The 12,011-nt window shown below is 41.6% G+C and overlaps 1 protein-coding gene across 1 annotated transcript; it reads right to left on the bottom strand.

The window, feature by feature from the left end:
- Positions 1-10,012: 10,012 nt before the first annotated feature.
- Positions 10,013-11,300, bottom strand: LOC143925305 (olfactory receptor 5B12-like). The gene has a single exon (XM_077449887.1). It carries the CDS (start codon positions 11,016-11,018, stop codon positions 10,086-10,088), a length of 933 nt encoding a protein of 310 aa, XP_077306013.1. The 5' UTR covers positions 11,019-11,300; the 3' UTR covers positions 10,013-10,085.
- Between the last annotated feature and the right edge of the window lie 711 nt (positions 11,301-12,011).

Raw genomic sequence — 12,011 nt, forward strand, 5'->3', positions numbered from 1 at the left:
TCCAAAAATATCTTTGTGTTTCTTTGTTTATTGCAAACTTTTAATAATGTATTCTTGCTTTTCTTATATTGATAGGTGAATAATGTAAAGTCCACTTTCATGGACATAGAGCCAATCAGAGTCTCCATATTTTTATTTTTTTGTCATAGATAAATCTGCTGTGAAGTGCACCTGTCATGGGAAAAGTATGGAGGATGTCTTCTGTAGGGATGAGGTCAGGGCTCTGTGCAGCACACCAGAGTCCCGCCACCTAAAACCGATCAAACCATGCCTTTGTTGAGCTGGCTTTGCACACTGGGGCATAGTCGTGCTGGAGCAGCAGAGTTTCTTCACCATGATGTTTACCACCAGCTTGGTCAATATTCATATTGCAAAGTGAAAATTTTATACCCTGGGACAAAATCTTTGGCATTTTTTTCTTATAATATACCCCTGTTGATGACTTGAAACGCGTAGGGCCAGCAGTTGTTTGCTCCCCACATTGCAATTATTTTTGTTTTTATGTATCACGTGATTTTAAATATATTTTTTTAGTTCTGTTTATCGGAATTTTTTCAATAAACCATCATTGGTTGTATTTCACCATGCGAGGCGTTTTTTTAATGTTTTGTCCCTTTTATGGTGAACCTTCATGAGACTTCTGGCACCAAGTTCTACAGCAATTTATGGTACGGAAACTCTATTCATCTTCCCCATTTGGATATTGTAAGGAATCCCAAGAGGAAAATACCATCTGGCCGGTGTATTGGGGTGAGTAGCTGGAGCCCCCCCCCCCCCCCACAAGCTCGTAAGACACACTACTATACGGTGGATGTGTCCAACCTATCTGGTAAGAGTATTTACCTTCTCTACTTGCCTATAATCTATTTTCAAGAGGCTTTGAAGTCTAAGAACGTGGCGAGATATTTAGCCTTGAATGCCATCTGAGGACTCTAACAAAGCTCTAGATGCACCGGAGTGATTCATTTCGGGACTGTTTTCAAACATTTTGTGGACTTTTCATTAATATTATTTGTCTGTTTGTCAGATATACACATTTTTCACCTATTGAGATAGGTGCCTTTAAGCGCTGCACTGATTTATTTATGTTAATGTGAACTTGGTTTGTTTGCAGGGCTGGACTGGGACAAAAAATTGGCCCTGGACTTCATCCAGACCGGCCCACTTTAATTTTGCAAACAAGCACAAAAACACTATATAAAACTATACGTAATTGGGCAAAAAAAAACATAAGTAGCATAACATAAGGAGTCCTCACTAACCTCTTTTTCACTTATTCTTCTCTGTATTTTTCTCATCTTTCTCACATCACTGCGTGAAGTTGAAGGCGAGCCGCGCAACCATTACTTTCAATTACTGTCGTTGAAACTGGCCCACCGAGCCATCGGCCCACCGGGAAACTCCCTGTAGTCCCAATGGCCAGTACATGCCTGTTTGTTTGTGTGCTAGCAGCTGGGCTGTGTTCTTCACAGGAATTTTGTAGTTTCACTACTTTTGTTTTTTGAAATAGCGTGGTGTTTTCCCCTTTTTTGTTCTATTGTTTTCTTATCGTCTACATTTTTATTGCCCTGGCAATCCTTTAAAGTTGAACTCCACCTCTTTCTGCCTCATTTCCTTCTCTCTCCTTCCTTCTGTTCCTTCCTTCCTCTGTCTCCTCCAGCTCCACCGTCCCTTCTGCCTGGAACTTATTAGGGGTGTTAGAAGTACCAGTCTTATGAGTACCACATGTATGAGGAAACACGTCTCCTCTCCATAAAACTCGATGGGGGAAGCATCTCAACGAGACATGTCTTCAGCTGAGGGATTGTACTCCTCCTCCTTCTCGTTCCTCACTTTCTGCATCTCCCCCTCATGTTGTATTCATTGTAATGTCGGTGGCATCTACATAGTTACATAGTTCATAGTTCTACCTAGTGATGAAGAGGGATTTCAGAGGCATTAGATATGCCATTTCAGGTTGGGAAGAAGGTCAAAGGCAATGCTGAAGATGAACAAGTGAAGGCTTGAACCTCTGGAGATTCTCCTACACCCACCTACCTTCTTCAGTATCTTTCTCAAGGAAGGTGTCTTCCACAACTTCTGAAATGGAAGAAGACATTTTTTTCCCAAATCACCTCCATGTCCAGCATCACAATGCTACTTAGGAAAAAGAAATGATGTTTTTGCAGTCGCTCCCTTTACACATTGACTTACCCCTTTGAGAGAGTTTATAGCCCATGCTACACCACAGTAGAAGGTACATAAAAAAGGGGGGGGGGAGGCATTGGGACTTTATATGAGTCAATGAATGGGTAGGTTCATATGCCTCCAGCCCTATTATATTGAAAAGAGGGAGGTAGATTGGGACTTTATATGAAGCACACTCCTGAAAATTTAGTATGCAAAAACATGTTAATGATTCCTGTAAAATATTAACTACATGGTAAAAATAGAATAAATAACAATACATAACACCTTGATAAGATAGATAGATAGATAGATAGATAGATAGATAGATAGATAGATAGATAGATAGATAGATAGATAGATAGATAGATAGATAGATAGATAGATAGATAGATAGATAGATAGATAGATATACACACACACATATTCCAAAATAATTAATGTTGTTCATGAAACGCGTAGAGCTACTGTCATATGCTACATCATTGCAATCATGTGTTTGAGATTCCTCAGTATTATGTGTTTATTATATATTATTATTTTCAAGGCAATCCATGTTTACCATCAATCAGATTGATGGACTACATTATAGTGCACATATTGTTGTCCAATATTAATTGTGTCGGAATATGTATATATATGAAAAATAGAAATATGGGAATGATAAGTGTGTTAAATCTGCCAGCATCCTATATCATATAGAACGAGAACTGCAACAAAGTGCATGGAAGGGATGCCCCCTTGGATTTTAAAGGGCAGAAGAAAAAGTAATAAGAGTAAATATAGTATAAAATGCACCAAAGTGGCAACTTTATTGATGTACAAAAATAGTTATTGAAAAGTAATACACAATTCAATATTCTAAAACAATACAACAATGAGTCAAGTTGAAACATATAGTACATATCACCCAAAGCTAACAATTCTAATTATAACCTCCAAAAATTGAGTTCAATTGTTGATTGGTAGCTAATATTTACATCGCAACATGTTTCGGATAATCAAAAAAACGTATCATTGCTTCAGGGGAGTTTATAAGGTTGGGTGAATTATTCATTTATCGGAAATATAGATACATGTGTATAGATACATATGTATATATAGATATATATATATATATATATATATATATATATATATATATATATATATATATACATATATATATATTTGCCATTACATAAAGTACCAAATACTCTCATATCTAGACTCATTGGGGGTTGAATGGAAAAGAAAGTACATGCTGGCTGTGAATTTCCACATAGCTAACCACAAGTAGTCCATGTGTCGATAGGCCAATCCGCTGGAGTGCTTTCACAAAAGGCACCCAATGCTACCATCAGCGATCGATATACATATCACTGTGGGAGCACAAAAGTAATAGTATATAATCTGCTGTCTCTGCCCTCTCTCACTGCATTGGCTGGAGAGTTTATCTGAGGGTGACGTGTGACGTCGTCATGCCCCCCAATGGGCATGGCCACGCCGCGCGCCCCCTCGTCAGAAAGACAACCTATGACAGCTCCCTAGCTAAATATGATACTGATACACTTGAATAAGTCTATTGAGATTAAATGTACGTCAGGGCGGAGCCTATGCTGACGTCACCCACGCCTGTCTGGAGACAGCACCAGCGGCATTTTAAATGGTACAAGTGCTTACACTTCTGGAGCTTTAAAGGCAGTTTTTAGTTAAATATTTAACACAGAATAGGAAGGATGACTGGAGTGGAGTCTCACATTGGAATACCGCCTGCACTTTCTATGCCATAAGATCGTTGAAGCAAGATCCACGCAGCTTCATGCCTTGTTAGACCACCTATATTTTGGGGTCTAACATTCTGGTAAGATGCTGCGGTTTTAGTGGTGGTGTGATTAGTCAAAGCTATCACATGTTACAGGGTCTCTGTGATTAGCTCTGGTTCCATGTGTTGTTGTGGCCAATCAAGCTCATGAAGTAGTAAATAAAGACAGCGCTGTTTACTACTGTTCATGTGCTAGCTGTGATTGGTCACAGCGATCACATCGTACTGCACATGTGCACAGTGGCCCAGTACAATGATTGGTGATCAGCTATGTCTGGTGGACACATAGGTCACATATCCTTCTGCTGGGCTCTCTAGAGAGCGCTGCATCATTGCTGCCCCCGCCCGTCTTTTTATGTGGCCAGACAGGAAGTGATTAAAATCCCTTTATAGCTTTTTATAAAATTCTGGATGTCATCCAGGTAACCTTTCCTCTCCTAAGCTGAAAGTGATTGGTGATGCTCCTCACATGACCAGGAAGCACATACACATTTTCTGGATCCTCTTTCAGGACCTGAGGTTGCCAATAGTGGCCTTATTCTTTGGATGAGCTCTATTGTTGAGCCTACAGCTAAAAAGAACAAGTTGAATTAATATTAAGTGTCTCTGTTAGCCGAATGATTGTATATCCAAATTTATTGATTATGTGAAAACAAACCATACCGATAGTTTTCAGTTCTTGCATACAGAGGAGATGGCTCTTGGTACAGAGGAGATAGCCTTTGTAACTAACTGTAGAAATATTCCTCCTAAGTAACATCACCAATTTTTTTTCTGTTCCAGTTTTTGATTGACAACTTTAATTGTGTTGTTAAGAAACAAATTCACAACAATCTCCAAAAAGGATGCCTAATTTAAATCAAGCACTTTTTGCGCATCTCAAGGAAAAATTCAATCATCCTAAAAATAACTCTTTGCAATTTGCCAACCAATTGACAAATTGTATAAAACCATTCAATTATAAAGGTATATAAAGTTTCTTTATCACTACTCCGTACTACCATGCCACAATGTCCTTGTGTAACATTAATCACAAGTAGGGATGAGCTCGGTGTTCGACTCGAACACGGGCCGTTTGCCTGTTCGGCAAATTCAGAACTTTGTAGACCGATCGCACCAAATTCGTGTGGCACGAACGGTCCACAATGCACTACGCCATCGCAGTGCATTGCTGGCTCATGATTGGCCAAGCATGCACTGTGACCCCGCATGCATGATCAATCACATTGATGGCAGCGAGAGCCATAATTGGCCACAAGCAGGATGCCTGTGGCCAATTATAGCTCAGGGGGTTTAGTACACACCCCACACTATATAAGGCCGCCAGCCCGGCAGCCTTGTGTAGTGTGTTGGCATGCAGGGAAAGAGCAAGATAGGCAGGGACAGTGTCTTTTTGCTTGGGAACCTAGTGCTGTTACAGTGGGTGTTGTGTGCCTCCTGAACAGTATACACCTGAAGATACCCCTTATTACTGGTGTTGTCTGTTGCATATCTTGCATATTAGCCTTTAAAATTAGCACTTTTGATTTCGAACGTTCGAGTCCCATAGACTTTAATAGGGTTCTAAAGTTCGTACGAATTTTCGGTCCTTTTCGAAGGTTCTGGTGTGAACCGAACCGGGGCGGTGTTCGGCTCTTCCCTAATCACAAGTATGACTAGATTGGACATAGGTTCTTCGGTAAAAGGTCTGTAGAGGTTCAACCGAGCAAATTCAAACATTTCTCATTTTTTAAAGAATAAATTGGTGGATGATGGACTTTATTGGCATACCATAGGTATATATAAAAAATAAATTTGTTACAAAAATAGAAACAAGACAATTATATATAATTTCTTAAATTATTCACAAAATGTGTCTTTGAGCATATACAACGCACCACCTACATACATAAAGGGTATTTATCAAATAAATTGGAGGACCAAACAGATCACTCTCTAATATTAGTAGAGAAATGGAAGAGGTAGTGTATCGTAATAAAACTCAGCTCAACATGTTGCGTGTATTCAACAGACACTTCTTCAGGAGCTGTGGAATCTTTGTTGTGAGATAAAGCAGGGTATTCCTTGACTGTTTCAAGGCCTTGTTGTAGGCCTTGTGCAGGAGTGACTTACTATAACCCCTAGCTAATAATCGTACACAGATAGTAGCCAAGTAATTGTCCTCATCTTTAAAAATAGATACGGTCTAGGAATGTGATTCTGCGTTCATTCAAACTTAACGTAAATCTCAAATTGAAAGAATTTTGGTTAAGAGTCTCAACAAAGGCCATTAATGTGTTGTGCGTACCAGTCCAAATCAAGAAAACATCATCTATGTAACGCATCCAGCACATTATTTCCACTGTGTATGCGGCTCTTCATAAAGGAAGGTGTGGACCATTCCGCACCTTCCGCAGCACATTCTGCACCTTCCGCAGCACATTACTTGATCAGTATACATAGACAATTTCTCATCAGAAAAGATGTGTCATTTCCACCCCCCCAGGTACAGGTTAGCGTATACCGGTGCACAACATGTGCTCATGGCAACTCCCTGTACCTGGAGGTAGTGGGAATTCTTGAATCCAAACCAGTTATGATTAAGGACAAATTGTAAAAGGGTCAAAAGAATCTCATTATATTTCCACTGTGTATGCGGCTCTTCATAAAGGAAGGTGAGGACCATTCCGACGCCCTGCTCGTGAGGGATGCTCGAGTGCAGAAACCTTACAGCCAAAGTCACAAGCAGGGCATCAGGAGGTACCACCATTCCTTCCATCTTTTTAAGAAGATCAAGCGTGTCCCTAGTGTAGGATGATAGACTCATAACATGAGGCATTAATACTGAATTGATTAAACTGCTGGCATTTTAATTGCTCTGCCTCTGAGTGACAGAGTTTTTATGCACCTTGGGCAGTGAGTAAAAAATTGCCTCTCTAGGGTGTTTGTTGTTAAGGTAGTCATACGTGTCCTGATCAGGGCTTTTTTCTCTGACAATAGGTGCAGGAACTCCCCTTTTCCAAGTCACCCCTTTTCCCCGCCCCTACCCAACTCCAAGCACGGTCCCTTGGTTCCATCCCCTTCCCACCTCCCAGTACCGCCCATTTTAGACAATACAGAACCAAGTATCATTTTGTGGTGCTAAGTAATTTGTATGGAATTTGGTAATGATATCAAGAAAATCAGTAAAATAGATCCCATTCAACCAACAACAATAGATCCCCCTAACAACAATGAATGAATTAATGAATGAAATATTTGTATAGCGCACAACGCAAACTGAATCGCCTCAACCGCTCACAACATAACCCCCCCAGCAACATTAGACCCCCGGCAGCATCAACAGATCTCTTCACAGCCAGCATTGGCAGCCATAAACAATAGACCCCTACCCCAACATTAGATCTCCTTCAGCAACAACTGACCGCCCCAGCAACATAAGACCCACCCCTGGCAACAATAGGTCCCCCACCAGCAACAATAGATCTTATTCAGCAACCATAGACCCCCCCCTGCAAATATAGATCCCCTCCAGCTAGAATAGATCCCCCAGCAGTGAGCCTGGAGCCCTGAAGCACACCCCAGCACCCCTTGCCATTACATACAGTCAGTCCAGGAGATGCCGGAACTGCGTTCCCCCGTGTTACCTCTGAAAAAAAAGCCCTGGTCCTGATCAATAAGGCCTTTTTGATAGCCATCATTGATGATAGCTAAGTATTGGAGTTTAAAAGCTGAAATACGCAACAGGGACATTTTTTGGTACCGGTCCTTGTTGGACAGTATATTGAAACACATGTTCTCATAATTTTGTTTGGTCATTAAGACAACATTGCCCCCTTTGTCCGATGCCTTAATAATTAATTTGGGATGTTTGCTCAATTTAGAAATAGCCTGTATCTGGGAAGATGTTAGATTACTAGGGTGCGGGATAATCTGCATACACTAACGACATCCACCAAAAATGCCCAGATAAAGGGATTGGTAGGTTGGGAAATTTGAGTTTATAATTATATTTATGCATTGACAAGCTCCCCCATACTGCCCAATTATTTAACCATCCAAATGTTGAATCCTTTCCCATAATCTTCACACGCCATAGTAAATCCAGGCTTGGTGGGGGATCCTAATTAGCTGGGGGTGGTTGTGCCGCTATGCTGAGCTCACCGGGGTAATATTACTATATGATAATGTTGAACAAATATACAAAATGTGATGAACTTGATTGCAAATTTTTCTGTTCATAGAATAGGCCATAAGCTCCCGAAGAAGAGTCTGTTGAATACACACAACATGTAGAGCTGAGTTTTATTATGACACACTACCTCTTCAGTTTTTCTACTAATATTGGAGAGCGATCTGTTTGGTCCTCTGATTTTTTGATTAATACCCTTTATGTATGTAGGTGATGCATTGTATATGCTCAAAGGCACATTTTGTGAATAACTTTATCGAATTGTCTTGTTTCTATTTTTGTAACAAATGTATTTTTAATATATACCTGTGTTATGTCTATAAAGTCAATCATCCACCAATGTATTCTTTAAAAAATCGAATTTATCGGGACGTGGCATTATATACAAAAGTGTCGTATCCACAGCACCACTCTGTAGTAATACGGATTTTTAATTACACACATTTCTCATGTCATCACAACTTGCTCAGCAACTAAATGGAGTGCAAAGTTCTCAGGAGGCCAACCCGTAGCACTTCAGGCGATGTGCCTTTCCTCTCACAACAAACCACTGAAGCAACCAGGAGGCCCCAACAGCCCCCCCGTCAAACATAACCAGGGAGCAGGTGTCCAATGGAGTCAACATAACCAGTGCAGCACCAAGGTGCCTTTCCAAAAAGAAGCTATTTCTAATTTATTGGATGCCTGCTCCATGGATTTATATGACAGTGAAATAAACTTTTTGCAAATAATTATTTGTAAGATGTTTGAGTTTTTCATTGCGTTGCCTTCAAAATCCATGTTGCTACTTGGAGTATTTACATACAGTCAGGGGCAGATCCAGAGTCTAGTCTCGGGAGGGGCACTGCTAGAAATTGTTTTTTTTTGGGGGCAATTTATATGGAAAACGGCTGGTATTGGCGCCTCAATCATCACGGCACCATAGTTGTTATGGTGTCAGGATGATTGAAGCACATTATTTCTATTATTACATTGTAATACAAAAATAAATGGTTCGACTCACCATAATGCAAAATCAGTGGGAGCCCTGAGGGTGTCACTTGCCACGTCACTTGCCACACACTGCGGATTGTCACTTGCCACACACTGCGCATTGTCACTTGCCACATCACTTGTAACCAAATGCGGATTGTCAGTTGCCACATGGCCTGCCACACATTACGGATTGACACTTGCCACACTTTGCAGATTGTCACTTGCTCCTTCGCCTGCCACACATTGCGGATTGTCACTTTCACGTAGCCTGCCACACATTGCAGTTTTTCACTTGCCACATAGCCTGCCACACGTTGCAGACTGTCACTTGCCACGTAGCCTGCCATACGTTGCAGACTGTCACTTGCCACGTAGCCTGCCATACGTTGCAGACTGTCACCTGGTGTGTCACTGGTCTTTTACTGTGTCCCATAGTGAAGTTAGGCAGCAGAGAGATAATGTAATCTCTCTGCTTCCCACTGCTTCCCGCATAGTGCAGAACTGCCGAGATGCAGGGAAGTGAGAGATGATGTTATCTCCCTGCTCCCCTGCCCGCCGGCTTCCTGATTGGCCAGCAGCCCGCTCACACACTGAGCCACCCAGCTGCCCCCTCACCCACCCGCGCTGTCACCCACGGACCGCCCGCGCTGTCACCCACGGAACCACCCGCCCACACTGTCACCCGCGGAATGAAACCCGCGGAACCGCCGGCCCGCGCTGTCACCCGCCGCATTCTCGGAGGGGGCAATTGCCCTGTTGCCCCCCCCCCCCGGATCCGCCCCTGCATACAGTATTGTTTATGCAGTTTTGTATGTGGCACCCTTCACCACTTTGTGAAATTTTTTACGGTGTTGTGTGCTTAAGATTCTTAAGTGTATTAAAAAGAAATACGTTAATATCAAACCAGTTACAAATGTAAGCATTTTTGAGAGTAGCGTTATTCCTGTGCAGTTTTCCTCTGGTCACCTATCACGGTGCGGAACCCATTCTAGATAGGGTTTTTTGAAGAGCGCTTTTCAGTTCAGTGTTTCTCAGGCTGTATATAATTGGGTTTAGGAAAGGGGTGAAAACTGTGTAAAAGACAGACACCAGTCTGCCTGACAAAAGATCTTTCGTTTTGGGGTGAAGGTAGTTAAAAAAAGCAGTCCCATAAAAAATAAAGACCACCGCGAGGTGAGAACTGCAGGTGGAGTAAGCCTTCCTTCTCCCGTCCTTCATTTTCATTCTTAGGATGGTCTTGAATATATAGATATAGGAAAGGAAAGTGATAAAAAAGCCAGTGACTGAAAAACAGGAGACTTCAGTATATAAAAGTAAATAATTGAGATAGGTGTCAGAAGATGACAGCTGAATCAGCTGATATAATTCACAGAACAAGCCCGGGATGGTGGTGGGGTCAGGGAAGGACAGTCTTAGTACACAAAGCGTGTGAACCAGGCAACAGACAAAGTTTAAGACCCAGAGACTGAAAGCCAACCGAACACTTAAGTGAAAGCTCATCAAGGTTGTATACCGCAAAGGATGGCAGATGGCGACATATCGATCGTAGGACATTATTTCAAGCATGAAGGACTCAGTGCTAACAAACCAGGAGAAGAAGAAGACCTGAGTGATACAAGTTGAGTATAAAATCAGCCTGTTTCCTGTAAATATGTCAAAAGATAAATGAGATGCAGAAATAGAGGAGCTGAAGATGTCTAAGGAGGCAAGGTTTGAAAGAAAGAAGTACATGGGGGTCTGCAGGTGGGATTCTGTGGCCACCAGGGAAATAATGATAAGATTCCCGGCCAGTGTGGCCACATAGATGAGGAGGATCAGCATAGAAACTGGGATGCTGGAATCTTTGAAGTCTGAGAGACCGAGCAAAATAAATTCAGATTGAGAAGTTTGATTTCCCATCATAACCAAAATATTCTCACAGCTACAAGAGCCGCACTGCGAGGAGCCATTCACCGGAGGAAAGGCCGTTCAACTGACTTTTATAGGCTTATTCACAACAGTGAATGTCAATAAAAAAGGACTAAAATGTGTGTCACAAATACGTCATAAATAACAATTAAAAACCAGGTTAACCATTTATTAATCATACCTTTGGTATATGTTATCCCAGCAACATAGCAGTTGGAATATTTTTATATATTTTTTTTTTTAAATACTCCATCGTACATTCAGTTGAACAGATCCATTGTCCTATAATGAGAAACAATTTATCAATAGTTCTCATACAAAAGTCTAAGCCCCTGTACACATGGTCGGAGATTTAAACAACCAAATCCGTCGGATTTTGTCAGTCGGATCTTGTCCGAAACTGTTGCATACACACGGTCGGACAAAGTTGTCGAAAAATCCGATCTTTCAGAACGTGATGACGTTATTTTGTTACGACTTGACTACGTTCAGGCTAGTAGCCAAAAGCTTTGATGTAGGAATTTGATCTGAGCATGCGTGGCACTTTGTCCGATCAAAATCCTCTACACATGATCGGAGTATGTCCGACCGGCCCAGTTGGTCGGGAAATATTTCCAACATGTTGGAAAATTGGGTCCGACGGATATTCAGACGGAATCAATCCGATGCATACCACACACAGTCGGATTATCCGACGACACGGTCGGATAGGACACATTCCGACGGATTCTCCGACCGTGTGTACAAGTGCCACGCATGCTCAGATCAAATTCCTAGACCAAAGCTATTGGCTACTAGCCTGAACGTAGTCCCATCATAACGAAATAACATCATCACATTCTGAATGATCAGATTTTCCGACAACTTTGTCCAACCGTGTGTATGCAACAGTTTCGGACGAAATCCGTCGGAAAAAATCAGACGGATTTGGTTGTCGTAATGTCCGATCGTGTGTACAAGGGCTTATAGGGGACAGAGTGTAACATA

Source organism: Lithobates pipiens, unplaced genomic scaffold (genome assembly GCF_037356315.1).
Source record: "Lithobates pipiens isolate NorthernLeopardFrog02 unplaced genomic scaffold, aLitPip1_a1.2 Scaffold_22, whole genome shotgun sequence".
NCBI classification, from domain to species: domain Eukaryota; kingdom Metazoa; phylum Chordata; class Amphibia; order Anura; family Ranidae; genus Lithobates; species Lithobates pipiens.